At 42.5% G+C, this 16,972-nt stretch overlaps 1 protein-coding gene across 1 annotated transcript; it reads right to left on the bottom strand.

Moving 5' to 3' along the window:
• Positions 1-7,501: 7,501 nt before the first annotated feature.
• Ahsg (alpha 2-HS glycoprotein) lies at positions 7,502-14,953 on the bottom strand. Its single transcript, XM_005331001.5, has 7 exons — positions 14,648-14,953; positions 12,286-12,396; positions 11,830-11,914; positions 11,310-11,473; positions 10,006-10,107; positions 8,844-8,927; positions 7,502-8,176 (listed from the first exon to the last, which is right to left on the bottom strand). Exons 1-7 carry the CDS (start codon positions 14,855-14,857, stop codon positions 7,874-7,876), a joined length of 1,059 nt encoding a protein of 352 aa, XP_005331058.1. The 5' UTR covers positions 14,858-14,953; the 3' UTR covers positions 7,502-7,873.
• Positions 14,954-16,972: the final 2,019 nt, after the last annotated feature.

Below are 16,972 nucleotides of genomic sequence, written 5' to 3'. Positions count from 1 at the left end.
ACAAATAAAATAAAGGTACTTTGTCCATCTACAACTAAATATATATATGTGTGTGTGTATTTAAAAAAAAAATCCCAAAATGGCAGCAAAGAGGAGGGCAGGGTGGGAAATGACCCTGAAGGTGGAGGCTCTACCCCTGGGTTGGGGAGTTGTGCTGCCATTGCAGGAGTGGAGCAGGCTTAGGAAGGAGGGGGTTGGGGGCTTTCATTTGAGACTTCAGTTTGAAGGGCCTAAGGTATCTCTCAGTGAAGATTTACAATTGGTGTTGGCTAGATGGACCGGAAGCTTGAAGAGAAAGTATCAGCAGCAGCAGGCAAAGGCAGAGGCTGGAGCATGGGAGAAGCTGAGCTTCCTGTGGGAGAGCTGGTAAGGTGATAAGATGAGAATGAGGCAGAACTCTAGGCAAAGTAGTATTTAGAGAGGAAGCAGAGGAAGGTGAACCTAAAGAGTCTGAAACTGAAAGACTGTGGAGCAGAAAGCCATGCTCCTTAGACCAGGAAGGATTGGATTGAGGAAAGAAGGGGTGGTCACAGAGAGAGAAGCCATGGTGAGCTTGATCTGAAAAAGAGAAAGGCTAAAATGTACCTATTACATTCGCATCTTCGAGATCCATAGTGATCTTTGTCAGCAGCAGTTTCAGAGGACTGTTGGGACCAGAAGCCAGAGAGCAGTGAAAAAAAATGAACGTGAGTACATGATCTTGATAAGCGTGTACATCATGGTTTTTAAAAGCTTGGCTGGAAACAGAAGGAAAGCAACACATGAAAGAGGAATATAGAGTCAAACAAGGACCTTTGAAAATATAGATAGAAGAGATAAAAGCCTGTTTAAACACTGAGGTTGGAGGGTCATCACAGGGAAGATTAGAGATCCAGCAGAAAAAAAGGGAAAATGTAGGGAATATTATCACTGAGTTGAAGTTACAGGAGTGGGTAAGATTGCCATCGGTAGCCTATAAAATGAGAAGAACAAGGTGAAATTGCAGGGCCTCTAACTCTAAATGTCAGGAAGCTCTAAAGAAAGAGTTCCAAATTGGAGATTGACAATGACATTAAACATTGCAGAGAGCTTACATAATATGAGAAGGAAAACAAATCAATGGATCAATGGTTTTGGCAATAAGGTCAATAGTGACCTTTTCCAGAGCCATCTAATTATATTGGTATAAATATGAACCAAAGCATAATGGAGTGAGACATGATAACTAGAATAACTCAGGCAATTGTAAGTTTGGGGAGGAAATGATAATGCCAAGCAAGGTTTGTAAAGGTTCCCTGAGATGGGCATGCTTGTATTTCAGCAGAAAAAAAAAAAAAAGATTGGCAGAAACTCTTCTTGGAAAGTAATTTGGTGATATATATCAAGAGTTATAAAATAGTATTATTCTGGAGTCTTGGTTCTATTTCTGAGGCTCTATCTTTTACACATAATAATATTTATCTATTTTTTCAATATTTATTTTTTAGTTATAATTGGACACAATACCTTTATTTTATTAATTTATTTTTATGTCGTGCTGAGGATTGAACCCAGGGTCTTGCACATGCAAGGCAAGCGCTCTACCACTGAGCCACAACCCCAGCCCACATAATAATATTTATTGTTGTGCCACTTACAACTGTGAAAAAGAGATAACCAGCTAAATGTCCAACAATAAGAGAATGGCTAAATAAACTATGGTATGTCTACTTGCTAGAATACATACTAGCCACCACAAATGATGTTTATGATAGTAATACAGAAAATGTTCATGTTATAAGGTCACATTGCAAAACAGGACAGACTTTGGAAACTATAGTAAAATTATACTGGGTGTTGTTTTTGTTTTTGGTACTAGGGATCAAACCCAGAGGTGCTTTACCACTGAGCTACATCATAGCACTTTTAATTTTATTTATTTATTTTTTAAAGTTTTGACTTTTAATTTCTTAATCTTTACAGAAAAACACCAGAACATATTTTTCACTTCTGGTGATATAGCTGTATGATCCTGTTTTCTATAGAGTCAATCTATTTCAAAAAGGCTCTACAGCAGAGCTCCTTACATGGTACATTTCAAGAAAGTGGCATTGACATTACTAGAGGTTTCCAATAAGCAAATTTGTCACAATCTATATGATTCTAAGTATAAATATAAATGTTTCATTTTTCTAAACAGTCTGGGCCCTAGTTTACTGTTTTTGTTAATGACATCAAGAGGCCACTTGGAGTGATTGACCTGTGCCATCTAAGATAGTGTGAGCTCACTCTGTGATGTTCACACAACTAGGAAATTCCATAACTATGCATTTCTCAGAACATATCACCCTTTTTATGGGAGGAGAAAGACTATCCGTGAACCGCAGACAAGGAGGTAAGGATGGATGACTTTGGAAATACACTGGAGGGAATTCTTAGATGACTGAGTATTTATTTCATTTGGCACCGGAGATGTTTGACTTGTTGAGGGTTGAGAAATGGGAGTATGATCTGAGATTTGAGAGGGGCAAGCATGGATTAGCCATTGTGGAGACTAGAAGATGAAATGATGGTGGGCAGCTCTGTGGTCCCATCTAAGGATGGAGAGCAACTTTTGTGAGGGCATCAAGAGCCAAGCATGGAACTACAAATTTGTTGCAACCACTCTGGAAAGCAGTTTGGAGGTTCCTCAGAAAACAAAATTCAAATGAAATCACCATTTGACCCAGTTATCCCACTCCACAGTATATACCCAAAAACTTAAAATCAGCACACTACAGTGATGCAGTCACATCAATGTTTATAGATGCTCAGTTTACAATAGCTAAATTATGGAATCAACTTAGGTGCCCTTCAACAGATGAATGGATAAAGAATTGTGGTATATATACACATGGAATATTACTCAGCCCATAAAGAAGAATGAAATTATGGCATTTGCTGGTAAATGAATGGAAGTGGAGACTATCATGCTAAGTGAAATAAACCAATCCCAAAAAACTAAAGGCTTAACGTTCTCTCTAATATGTGGATGCTAACCACAATAAGTGGGGGGAGGGAAAAATAGAAGTTCATTGGATTAGACAAAAGGGAATTAAGGGAAGGAAGTAGATGTGAGGGGTATGAGAATAGGAAAGATAGTAGAATGAATTGAACATAACCTTCCTGTGTTCATATGTGAATACACGACCAATGTAACTCCACATCATGTACAACCACAAAGGGAAGTTATACTCCATGTATGCATGATATGTCAAAATACATTGTTCAGATAGATATACATTAAGTATACCTAAAAGGAAGAATAAGAAGAAAGAGCCAATGAGAAGCCCCTCAGTCAGAACTACAGCCTGGAAACAGAAATAGAAAGTGCAATTGGAGATGGGCCCTGAAAAGGCAGGCAGTCCCGAAGACAGAAGTCAGAGGTTTGTGGTGTATCACTGAAACAACAGAGGCAGGGTTGGGGTCTGAGAACAAGGAAGTGAAACCAGGAGGTGTCCCATAACTTGAATGACAGAGACAGATTGATGTTCTCAGTGAGGCTGAAAAACAGGCTGAGCTGATGAAGTGAATCAGGGCTGCACAATAAGATGGCTGAGGGCAGAGAGAGGGTGAGGCAAGGTCTGCCACCCAGGAAGAGGATAATGGCACCAGGAGGGTGTGACTGTGGGAACCAAAGGGTGGTGGAGATGAAGCAGGGGCAATACAGCAAGCTAGGGAGAGATTCGGATGTTGGGTGGGTGGGCCATTGGCAAGGTTTTGAAGGTGACTGGGGCAGGCGAGGAGAGACATCAAAGTCACTGGTGAATGTGGGAGGGTCCCTGGGGAGTCAGATCACTAGGACAAGGATGGATAGGGGCAGCCCAATGGTGGGGAAAAGCAAACACCTCCCAGATAGAGGTAAAAGAAACCCCTGAACGCCAGTGCAGAGACAGGGGACTCTCAACACCAGTGCCTGGTCCTCAGACACAAGGTGCAGAGGAAACCGCACGGTCCACTGCAGAGGGTGGTGATGGAGGTGGGAGTGTCATTCCAAAAAACATGTATGTGTGTGCAGTGCCAGAGATCAAACCCAGGGCTTGCACATGCTAGACAAACGCTCCATCACCGAGCTACATCCCCAGCCCTTTTAAAAATGTTTTATTTTGAGATAGGATCTTGCCAAATTGCTGAGTCTGGCCTCAAACTTGCCATCCTCCTGCTTCAGGCTCCTAAGTAGCTGAGATTACAGGTGTATCATACCCGGCAATAACAAAAAAAAATTTTTTTTAAATATTTTTTTAGTTGTCAATGGATCTTTATCTTTTTACTTATTTATATGTGGTGCTGAGGATGGAACCCAGTCCCTCACAAAAGCAAGGCAAGCACTCTGCCACTGAGCTACAGACCCAGCCCCAGCAAAAGAAAAAAAAAATTTGAGACTTTATAAATACAAGACAGTATCTTAGTTGGGTAGAAGAAGAAGAGAATGAGTTATAATGGTAGAAGCATACCACTTTAACCTGCTTTTTCATCTCAAAATATAAATGTTTTTCTATATGAATTGTTACTTTTTTATAACACGGTTTTAAATTTCTACAAATAATCCATGGAATGGATGTAGCATAATTTAGTTAGCCAGACATGTATAAAGAAAATTTATGTTTATAATTTTTGCTCTTTTAAATAATGCCATGATGAACACTATAAACACCTTATCTTTGGCAAGCACACATACACACACACACACACACAAATGCTAATAAAACAGCATTGCATTTCATATATTCCTAGTGGTCCTTGGAGCCTTGTGGCTTTTGGGGTCCAAGTGCAGGGTGCAGGATAGGATGCAGGTGGAAAGAATTTCATCTGCTTATATCAACAATGTTTTATAAAAATGAGTATTTGGGAAATTGATGTTAAGAGTGCTATATAGGTTACATATATAATCTCATTTATTATTAAGGATTAAAAATATAACTTACCTGCTGCCCCGTCCAGCACAGGCAACTGAACCAAAGTTACTCATGTGAATTTGGGGTGACATGAAAAGACCACACAGACATGGAATACCTTTTTATAAGCTTCAGGATGGCTTCCCTGGTTCTGACCCTCAGGATCCCACAAGGGAGGCAAGAGAAAGTCACAAGAGGCTGAAAGAGACGGGGGCACACGTTCTGGAGCTGGCTTTTAATGGGGGACTCTGTTTCTTGGAACATTCTATCTGAAAAGGGCAAGCAGTAGGATTACATAGGAACAGGTGAGTATAACTCAACCCCACCAGGTAATGCCTACTCCTGGAGCCACGCCTCATTATCCAAGCAGAGGTAAGGCCCAAGTTATTGCAGGAGCGATAATTATTCAGTATCTCTTGCTCAGGACTTGAGGGCATGTATTTCCAGAGCAGCTCCCGACATTTACCTGTGTTTACTGCAATTCTAATTCCTAGGTGACTGTTATGAAGGAAAAGGAGAGCGATGCAGGGATGGAGGGCAATTTGGATGAGTCGTGGACCAGCTGAGATGTGGACATACATATTAAAAGGAACAAGACATATATTGTATGGGTTATATTGTATGAAATTCTGAACCACACAAATTTTAAATAGTAAGAAACTAAAATAGCCACAGAGTCTCATCTGATATGCAAAATTTGAAACAAGTTGATGATATTATGAAAATACAGGGCAGCCTTAAAGAAAAAAAAAGTGCTGTAAGGGCCATAGATTTAAGAACTTCATCACTTATCTTCTAAACCTTATGATTATGACTGGGAAGAAATTATCCTAAAATAATACACATTTTTGATAATGCTCAGTCGTTAGCTGTGCATCATTTAGAGGAAATAAACCACATAGGAGGCTGTTCTTGGTGAATTCAGAGGAGGAAATTCTGGAGATATTTGGAAATGCAATGCTGGAATTCAAGAGAGCCGTCCAGCCTTGAGTCATGAAGCCGGAAGTTGTCTGTGCATGGCTGTCAGTTTAAATCATGAGAAGGGATAAACTTGTGAAATGGAGAGTACAGATTTAAGAGGTCGAAATCATAATCTTCTGAAGCTACTAAATTTGATCACAGGAAGAGATAGTAGTGAGGCAGGGCCCTTCCTGAGAACCCAGAACGTGTCAGGACATTTCCATGCATATATTTTGTAGCATCTCATGTAATCCTCCCAATATCTCTATGCCAGACTGTTGAATACACCCGGTTGTGCAATGAGGGCAGAAAGAGGAGGTAGGCACAGCAGCTCAGCCCAGGTTTTGCAGGTCTCTCCGACTTCACTGCTTCCTTGAGAGGCATGGGATAATTGCATGGCAGAAAAATCAACAGGCACAAATATTAAGATAGAGTGGAGAGAAGTTGAGGTAAGACAAATGAAATGAACCAGTGTTCCCTGCCCAGCTAAATGGTTCCATCCTCCCAGTTAGCAAAGCCACAAATGCTGGAGTTGTCATTTTTCATCTCTCTTTCTCATATCTATATCAAATCCATTGGTAGGCCCTGAGTGCCACCTCCAAATTACATCCTCTCTTTATCACATTTGCGGCCCACTGCCTAAGACCAAACTTTCACCAAAATTTGCTCAATTAGTTACTTCTTGCCCTCTGGCTACTCCTGCTCAGCTACAAACACTTTCCATACAGCTACACAGGTGCCAAGGGAACTTGATAAATCACTAAACGCTGATTGTTGTGAGTTTATTGTTAGAAATGTCTTGTTCGTTTCAGATTACTTTCCATCCCTGTCCTCTGTCCTCTAAATGTCAGTAGTGTCCCAAGTGAATGCCTCTACTCACTTCCAAATGTCTCCCCAGGGGATGGTGCAGTTCTGTTCCACCTCACCTCATCCCATCCCCAGATTGAGAACCATGGAACCTCTGATTCAGTGTGGCCACTCAACTGGCTGCTGGCCTCACCCTTTAAAATTCTATCTGGAAGGGCCCATCACAGAGGAGGTTCAGAACAACCTAAAACTGATGGACAAAAATTGAAATTGTGTAGGCATTACTCTTTAATGGGGACTGTTTATTCTCTCATGCCATTGAGCACTTAGATAATGTCTACAGATTCACTTGCCCAGGGACCCCTTCCCTTAAATATACTATACACCAGAGCTTTAACTTGGATTCTTAAAACAGACTGGCTAGAAAGCTGCATTATACACTGAGTGTGTACTAAGAAGATATTTAAAACATAAATAGTGAACAAATCTAATTAAAACGGGATTCCTGTGCTATTCCTGTACTAGTTACAATACCTCTTACCTGAGTATTGGAGAAAACCAGTGGTTGATTTATCTGTACAAAGTTCAGGCACTTGGCTTCCTTTAGCAAGATTGTCTCTTCTGAATAAAAGGAATTGTTTTTTTCCTAAGAAAATGGTCATATCCTAGGGTTGGGAGCAGATCCTAGTCTCACTTTTCCCTGTATTTGGCACCAAGATATTTATTGTTTTCTTTTTCTATTCTCAAGTAGATTTTGGTGAGGGATACTTGTGTGGTTCTTGGGATAACAGACCCTATACCTAAGCAGACCTGGGATGAAGTAGGCAAGAATCATGACCATATTTCAGTTTACAACCTTCTCCATTAAGAAAGGTCTTTCAGGCATTTTTATTAATAGTCAGATACAAGTTTGACAAGAGCACCTTTCAAAGTTACAGTTCCTACTGTTTTTATGAGGTCAACCAGAAGGCAGAGAACTTAATGGTAGTGGTTTATCATGAAGACAAAGACAATCAAGTTGTCAGCCTATGCCTCTCACCCTCTCTGCTTCTATCCTCTGAGGCACGAAGAGAGGCTGGAATTCAAGAATTGATGTTGATCTAAACACATGTGGCACTTGCTTTGACAACAGAAAAGGCCCACCCATGCCAGACCTGGACAAAATGGTGGCTAAGTTCTCTGTGTCAAACCTTCCCATTTTTACTGTGTCTAGCCTAAATCTTGAAGTGTCTGATCCTGCCTGGGCATGGGCGGACCATTGGATCAGCAGCACCAGCAACACCAGGCTGTGTTTTCCCTGGGTGAAACGCTTCTCCGGAGGCTGACTCCACTGAGGCCACACCTGAGAAGGCATAGCGCAGGTCGTAATGTACCCGGTGTGATGGGGGTCCTCTGGGGGGTGACACCACCATAGGTCCAACCACCTGGGATGCTGCAGGCTGACCAGCTGGAAGGGATGCAGGTGTAGCTTGTTCCACAACAGCGTCAGGGTTTGCTACATTGGCGTCTGGTTGGGGCTGTATGACCACAGGGTGGAGAGAGGACCGTTTCCTGAGGTTAGCTTGCTTCTTCCTCCCAGATAAAGCCACCCACAGGTCTGGGTGGCACCCCAACCCAATTTACTCACAGTAAGAATTTTCATTTGTAAGGAATTTCACAAACAAAACAAAACACACACCCCCTCCCCGCTGCCACAAACGTACATATGTGCAAAGGATTCTCATCAGGTTTACGGGGGGAGAGACAACTAGCCTATGGGGGCCCCAGTTCCACCAGGATTGTTTTGGTGGACAGTGGACTTCTGCACACATGTCCCATAAGTAAAATCACTCCACCTACAGCTAATTCGAAGTCTTTTCACCTACGCCTTCAGCTACTGGGTGCTGTCAGACAGACCTACTCACCTGTTGTCCACAATTAAGAAACCCAACTCCACCTCCCATACATGAACAAATGGCCTTGACAACTACACACTAGTGTGGTTCTGCCCTGCAGCCACGGGTGCATGGGAGGGAAAGACATGGATGAATTATCTTTTCAAGTGTTAATGATTCCATGTACCATATTACATTGTGAAGTTTAGGAGGACAGGACAACAAATGCCTTGTCATTACTAACAAGCTGCATACAGATTAAGGGGATCTCTGTATTCTGAAGATGTAAGAATATTCATGAAGTTGTTACCTGCGTCTGGAACAGAGTGCAGGTCACTGCAACCTCTTCTCCACCAACCTTCTCGTTGACCGTTGCCTTACAAAAACCATATTGCTGCCCATAGAGAGAAGGGAGTCATTTTAACGGATATTTAAAAAATGGACTACTTTTTAATTTTTGTATATGTTCTTTTTATATATACATGACAGTAGAGTATATTTTGACAAAGTGATCATATTACGGATTGTCTCAAAATGTATACTTGTCACTAATATTCATAATTATTACAATATATAGAAAAATGTTTATACTGAAAAAAATGGATTTCTTCCCTGGTTTCACTGGTACTGAACTACACTGGGGCAAAGAAACTTAAAATTTTAATTTCTTTTAAAAATCTTCCTAAAGTTTAAAGATTCTGTATATGACACATATACTCCTATATATATACATATATACATATACTCCTATATATATAAAATGCAGAAAATAAAGAAATGTTATGAGAGAGAGAAATCACCCAAAATCCCACACATAAATAGTCTGACCCAGCAAGAACTACTGTTAATATTGATGTATTTCTTTCTGATTTTAGATTCTATTAAACACAACTTAAAAGCTGAGATCATTTTGATTCTACCATTTATGACCTAAAATAATAGCATTTTTTCATATCATTAATTATCTTGAATAATTTCTATTTATTAATGTGCCATGTATTATTCAGTGGCACCCTTCTATTGGACACTGAGATTTTTCTTCCTTTTCAGTCATTTTTATCTATGATAAACCATTATTTATATGTATACATATATATACAACCTCTGATGATTTCTTTAGATTAAATTCGTACAAGTGGACATTACTAACTCAAAGACTTGAAAGTTTTCACACAAATGGTACAACTAGGAAATCTACATATCACACTTCCAACAGCTGGGTGTAACTTGTCTTCATTAGGAGACGGCTTCTGTCTTTCTCCTAACTTCATGTGCCTCCAGTGAATGAGATGATTTTGTGACAGCTCTTGAGGGCAGAGGTGAGACCCCAGAGAAAGATCAGGCATGATCCAGGCCCACATTTTGCATAGCCATTTTCTTTTTGCAGCCCCAAGATATAAGTTACATAAGATGTTCTGTTCTATAATCAGCTTTGCCTGGGTAGCAGCAACCTCAAGTTCTGGCCCACTCACCTTTTCTGCCAGCAGGTTGCATTTGGCTGGATCTGTGACTTCTTTAGCAACACAATCAGTGGCAGCCACTGCAAACTCCACATAGGTAGAAACTGGGAGAGGCTGATAAGAATAAATCAAAATGCACTTGAGGCAATATGACTTGAAATGAAAAGGGCAGGGAGAGAGAGGCTGGAGAGAAATGATAAGAGTCATGGCAACAGGACAACTTCAGGGAACACCATTCACATAGACCGTATTTTGTGGCCCTGGAAATAAGCCCATGCATGGTTGATGGGACAGTTGTTGCGGATGGTGCTCTAAAGTGTTTGTACTACAGAGGTAGGGGTTGGGTCTTCCCTGAAAGAGGAACAGGTGTTTGTTGCCCATCATTTAGGACAAAGGTGAGTTTTCAGACAGGAACAGGAAGTCAGAAGGCCTCACTCAGACCCCATGAGTGGAAACCCTGCCTCCCCCTGACCCCCACTCTTGGGGCTGCACTAAGGTTTGAGTTATTCCAAGATGGGTTGGGAAGGTGAAGAGATAACAGCCTCTCCCACTTATAAAGTGGGATCAAGTGAAAAATTTTAGATGAAAGCATGGAAGATACTGCTTGTGTTTTTCCTTTTTATAGTACTTGAAGTCTATGGACACTTACAATAATAACATGTCTGTTATTTGGTGTAATCTGGGATGAAAATGTTCCAAGAATCACATATTATGGTTAACAGAATCACCACATAAAGTATTTTTAAGTATGCCATAGCTGGTATACAAATTACCAGATTTCTTAAATATTAGAATCCGGTTCCTTCAAATATGCTAAACCATCTGTAGTACAATTGTGTTTTTTTTGGGGGGGGGGGTATTTTTTTGTGGCGATTCTAAAAGCATTTTTAGAATCTTACCATTATATGCCTATAAGTATAAGTAGGTTCCTGCCTTTGTAATATTAATTGCTAGACTGTTGCTAATGGTGGTGATGCGTGGTAAACCTGTGGATTTACAGTGAGTGTGTCTGGATAATATGGGAACCTTCATCTCTTGAACATGGAAGCTGGTTTTAGCTAGAACGAGAGAAGATGCATTGTGCCTACCTGCAGCGTCTGGCTGCTTCATGCTAGAGGGTCTCAGGCTGGTGGAGGCGAGGTTTGGGGGTCCTCATGACATTCCCAGTCCTCATACCTCAAAGACACTTTTTTTTGCCTCTTTCCAGCCAACACACTCCTTCCCTTCTGGCTGCTGTCCTTGCACCTGTCCTTTCCTCACTCCTACTTCACCACAAGTGCCACCAAACTGCCCAATCTGTCGAACAGTCTGCTTACCACAATTTGAGCGCGGGAAATTTCCAATAGTTGGTAATAGGAGCCGTTTTTCTGCCCGTTAAAGGCGGCCAGAGCGGCTTCTACAGCGTGCACCACCCTGGTGTCGTTAAGCTGGGCCAGCAGAGGGCATATCGGACACACCTTGCGCACGTCTTCCGCGGAGTCTGCGCAGAGAAGGGAAGGTCTCCTAATTTTCCAGGGCATTTGCTCCAGCTCCACAAACTTAGAAAGGGGTAATATATGCTGCAATGGCTTTTAGGCTTTATCTCTGCTTCTAGGGATAAACCTCCCAGTGGCTTGTGTCATGCTGAAATTTCCGCAGGAATCCCTGTCACTAAGGGACAATTTTCACTTCCAATGAGAACAGATCCTTAAACCATCTTTAAATCTCAGGACCCAGGAAGTTTGGCTTCTCCTTTTCTTAACCAACCAAGTGACCGAAACTACTTAGGATCAAAACTATTCAGATTCCTTCCCCTCTCTACAAGGTAAAAATAATAAGAAAAAGAAGCATTCGTACCTGGGGTGGAATCACATTTTGCAAATACTACGGAGAACTTGCCATTCAGTTTCAGCACATGGACCTTACAGTCTCCTTCCACAGCCTGGTGAAATAAACCCAGAGTGAGGGCCCAGGAGCACTGCTGGCCTTCACTGTCACCGAGGAGGAAGGGATTCCTCTGCCCCTGCCCCATCCCCAACGCCTTGGTTGTCTATGGTAACCCTCAAAAAGTCATCTTCATTGGGGTGATTTTGAAACACTGTACTCTCAGCTTTCAGGGAGGGCTACACCAAGGAGGCTAAATTGTAAAAATCAACGACATGGAAGGTGATGTTCAATGCCAGTTTTAGAAACTGCATACTGGCTGGATGAGAAGGTAGGCTGGGAAGCCGGATAGAATGAGACCTGCTCTTTTCTGAACTGCGGTGGAACTGAATGAGGTATCACAACAGTCACCATAAGAAGGGTACTCACATGCTGGGCCACCTGCCTCACGGAGCAGTTTGCCAAAGGGGTTGGGTCCAGAACATGGCAGGTGGTTTCCAACGTGTCTATTTCAAGTTCATACATCTCTCCGAAGGGCCGCTGTGGAGACAGAATGACGCCTTGGTTGTCTATGGCCCATAGACCATATTGCGCCAGCCAAAATGAGAGCCCCCGCCATTGGGTTTGGGCCCTCCCAACCCCTCCCCTGGGTTTGGGCCCTCCCCCACTTTTGGAGATGGGAAGGAGAAGTTATTCTTACTGCCAGTCTCACCTCCAGCTAGCCCTCAATTGGCCTGGGGACAGGACCATACTGTTTTTCTGTTCTTCCTCCATTAACTGGGCAAGAGGAATGGGCTTGGACAAGGGATTGAGTCACGGTTCTCACTTTGAGCTCTATTTGGAAACTAAAACTGAGTTATGATACTTATTTTTTAAATTAAAAAAGTTCACCTTTCCAGCAGTGCTTTGAAAGTTTTGGATTTCCTTAGTCAAGATGCAAAGTAAGGTGGCGTAGATGATAGCTTACTGTTTTCTCTTTATTATCTTTCTCCCTCCCTATGCTTGTTTTCCCTTCCCTTTCATCATCTCCTTTCCCCATTTTCTTTTCCTTCTTCAAGATTTTTGTTGCTGTAGTCCTTGGCTTTTCCTTGGTCTCTTTGCTAGTAGATGTCTGGGTGCACAGACGCTGCTCTCTAGTTCCCCTGCTGGTGATGAGAGGGAAGAGCCAATCTGCACTGAGAGGCGGAAGCTGTCCTATCACCAGCCTATACACCTACATCTTTGGAGTTGTTCTTGTCATTTCACCTGATTATGTATTTTTTCTTGAAAGCCTGGAAAAATCTAAAAGACCTGGAAAACCTCATCCCAGCTCTATTTGTCTCTTATTTCAGCTCTGCCTGACTAATCACTGGAACTCTTGCTAATCACTGGAACCTCAGAATCTTCTCCCCTAAAGGATGCTCTGCATTTTATGATATGAAGGTTTGTCCAAAGTAACTTCCTGAAATAATTCAGAACTACAGTGACTAGGACCCGGGTAGACTTAGTACCCTCAAGCTCTGCCATTAGTGAAAACCATAATGTCCATCCATTGCTTTTTCCTTCAAATGTGCATGCTGTGTTCTTGTTTCCCCTGTATTGATCAGAGTCTCCTCTGAGTCTTCATTATACTTTAATATGGATGCAGAACTTATAAAATCTCCCTGGGGAAGTCATGATTTCAAATATTTTCTCCTTTTTTGAAATCAGGTATCCGTTATCAGTGCAGACATCTTGATGTTTACCTTGTTTTTTTCCCTAGATTGTAAATCTTCTATGGCCACAGACTGTTTTTCTGACTTTTATGTCAGGTTAAACCATATCAAATTGCCATTTTTATATATAACAAGCAGCTAAGTACTGGCAATTTTATCTCTGCTTCTAGATATTCAACTGAATATCTCCCATAGCACCTGACACTGGTTCTTGCTTAAGGACGGTTTGAAATAATGTTTGCTGGAAAAATTACCTTAATCAGATGTGAAATCTGGTTTCAAAACAGACAGTAGACAGATACCCTTTTCCCACCTCTCCAAATATTTCAACTGATCTCCAAGGTATATTTTCTGGCCTGCTCTTTATTGTCACTGGCTCCAGGCTGTGTTGGTTTCTTGCCGGACATAGGGAGCAGTGAATCCTGTTTATGCCAAGACTTCTCTCTTTGGGATGTGAATAACTCTTTCTGGGAGGCAGCTTGTAAAGAGGAAGGAACCTAGATATGAACCAAATCCCGGTCTGAATGCATATTAATTATATGACCTCGACCAAAAATTGACAACATGTCACTCAGAGCCTTCATTTCCTCTTATATAAGACAAGGTCAGTGCATCTACCATAAAGCACTGGAGGGGGAAAGGAGGCAGTTAAGGAGGTGAGCTATGTGAAAGGGCTGGCATATCATAATAACATCTGTCAAATGCTAGTGTCATTCATTCAGAGACAAACAGAAACCAAGAAAGGTAAATTGACTTTTAGTCAATGATAACTTGGCAAATTGGAGCCAATCTCTTGGGCCCTAGTGTTTGTAGCAGGTCCCACTTTTCAACTGTCATCTGCAAAATATCCTTCAAAGCTTTTTCTTATCCTCCATCCCACTTCGACCCCCCACCCAGCAGCTTCCTTGAGATCCATGACTGTGGAACTGAACGTCTCCTCTCTTGTCTTCCATCTGCCTCTTCCTTTTTACTGCTGCGAAGAAACAAGAGTTTCCCCACTGCAGCTGCATTTGTGCTGGGAGATGCTGGTCTTTTGAGGTACCAGGTTGGGCTGCACACATAGGTTCTTTCAACTTGTTCACAGCAGGTTCACTTACCCTAGACGAAACCTTCACTTTGTCGATCTGGTTCAAGATCTGCTTGTATCCCTGAAGAAGGAATTTATTGATGTGATCCACAGCTGCCAGGGCTGCTTGCTCTGTTTCTGGGTCATCACAATTTGGTTCCCTATAGCCCAGTGGACCATGTGGGGCTGAGTGGCAGCCCCAGAGCTGAGTAAGGCAAAGGAGCAGGATGAAGGACTTCATGGTTGCCCCAGAGAGGCCCTGGCCAGTGGGCAGATGGCTGGAGGCTTCAGGACAACCCAGGTACTCTGCTTAGAAAGCTAGACCCACAGAGGGGCGGAGGGCTTTATTTATCTGTTGGAGCCTACTGAAGGAGTTGCATAAGGACATGGGGACGATTTCAGTTCTGGTTCCAAATAACCCCTGCAAACACCAGCCTTGGAAAAGCAAACAAGTTAGGACATCACTGGTCCCCAAGAGATCTGCCAAAGTCAATGCTTTTGTGGGGGAGATGCTCCAAAGTCTGCTTGGAACGCGGTGAGAGCAGCAGAGAAAGTAGGCAGCTAAGGGAATGAGGTGGACACAACCAGGGCAGTGGGGTTGGCACTAGAGGAAGTGTCCTCTACAGGATTTGAGCATGCCATGGGGACCTCAAGCAAGGAGAAGGGATATTCAGTAATTTGATAAAATCCTCTAATGTTGGAGGATTATCTCCCTTAAGAGGGATCCTAGAGAGAGAACAAGACCCACAGATTCAGCAAAGGGACAGATGAGCTTTTGGGAGAAAAGACGGAGGAAGAAAGAAAAGAAGGAAGAAAGCATGAGATTTTTGTTTCAAGTAGAAGACAGAGATGACAGGAGGGGGCCCCTAAGGCAGGGAGGGATATGGCCAATGGAGCAATGTAGAGTTCCCTATTCCCTTCATCCTCCTTTCCCCAGACCTCACTGGCAGGACCCTGCCAGTAACAGAAAGGACAGGCACTGACTTGCCTCTCCTGGGTGGCTGAATATGATTGGCACCCACAGCTGCATGGTCCCAGCAGTACACGAGTGCAGCAGAGCACGGTTGTGACCTAACAACCACTCATTTGATAAAGTTCTGGATGTGAGTCCACATGCTGAGACACCCCCCAGCTAGGAACACAAATGCCCATTTGGCACTCTTTGCAGCCTTAGCAGAATGATAGTATGTCTTTGTGGCCAGAACCCAGGGCCACAGTGTTGATTCCAAGTACTGCTTTTTAAGTGGCCCCTGACAATCCTAGGTGTGATCCCCCAGGGAGGATGGACATGATGGCGAGAGGGAATTATCATATAGGGACTTAGTATAACCTGGAGCCAAGAAAACCAAACATAGAAACCAACATGTTCTTCAGATATTTTGAGGTCATCATTATGTATGGGTGGATTTGTTCTGTGATTTGATATTGCTTTGAGGGGAGAAAATGGTTAACAAGAAGAAGAAAAGAAAGGACCAAATAAAGGGAAGTTTAATAATATTGATTTGCAAGGGTAAGGATTTGGGGTAAAGGAAGTAGAGGGTGGTGACAGGGCAGAGAAGACAGCTGTGAAACACCATTTTGCATTCACTTCTAGCCACACACACTCATTCAGAATCATAATGCAGAGGCTCTTGGAAATGAGGTACTGGCTCTTAGAGGCAAGGGGAACAGGTTCCTGTCATCCAGTGAGGCCAACTTCCCATCAGCCTATACCTGTGTTATTGGGCTATGCTTTTCTTTAAAAGATACCAACTATGGTCATTACCGAATATTTGAAAACCATGAAAACACTCAGTGAGTTCACATTCAATAGGTCATACAGACATGTATGTATGTGTAACTATTTTTCACAACTCAATTGAATTTCTGACTCTGAGCCCTTTTTGTGTGAAAATTTAAACTAGTCACTTCCAGGTAACCTGATTTCCCAGACACTTGGATTGAAACTCGGTCCCATTTAGGATTGCTTGCCCTCCTCCTCTGTCCCACATTGGGGGTTAAAAAAAAAAAAGTATGCTGGGTAAGAAGGGATGCATTAAGCACAAGCCCCTAAGAGCAGAAGGGCTATCCACCTTTGCCTCTGCTGTAAGAGCCTGTGTTGGCTTCTGAGAAGTGACCTGACTCAGGTCAGACATGTCTACCTGACAGGTCCACCTATGGGGCTAGTGTCCTGCTTGTCCCCTTCTAATCCATAGCAAGACAGTCTTCCCTGAAGCCAATGATTGGGGATTCCCATTTCAGTTGTGAGAACCTTTAGAGACCAGGCCTTCTCTCAGCTAGGTGCCACCCACTTCTAGAAGTCTGGGAATATTTGGCCGCTGTGCCCACACAGGTGTAGGGGGCTTCATTCAGCTCA

The sequence above is a fragment of the Ictidomys tridecemlineatus genome, chromosome 3, assembly GCF_052094955.1.
Source record: "Ictidomys tridecemlineatus isolate mIctTri1 chromosome 3, mIctTri1.hap1, whole genome shotgun sequence".
NCBI classification, from domain to species: Eukaryota; Metazoa; Chordata; class Mammalia; order Rodentia; family Sciuridae; genus Ictidomys; species Ictidomys tridecemlineatus.
Note: the sequence above shows the minus strand (reverse complement) of the source record. Positions and strands in the feature narration are given on the sequence as shown.

Excerpts from the sequence above, each read along its gene's own strand:
- Ahsg (XM_005331001.5), bottom strand. The coding sequence starts at position 14,857 with ATGAAGTCCTTCATCCTGCTCCTTTGCCTTACTCAGCTCTGGGGCTGC. Across the intron at positions 11,915-12,285 it reads TGAGGCAGGTGGCCCAGCAT|GCTGTGGAAGGAGACTGTAA; the intron begins GTGAGTACCCTT and ends TTATTTCACCAG. Across the intron at positions 8,177-8,843 it reads GCACTCTGTTCCAGACGCAG|CCCCAACCAGACGCCAATGT; the intron begins GTAACAACTTCA and ends GTGGTCATACAG.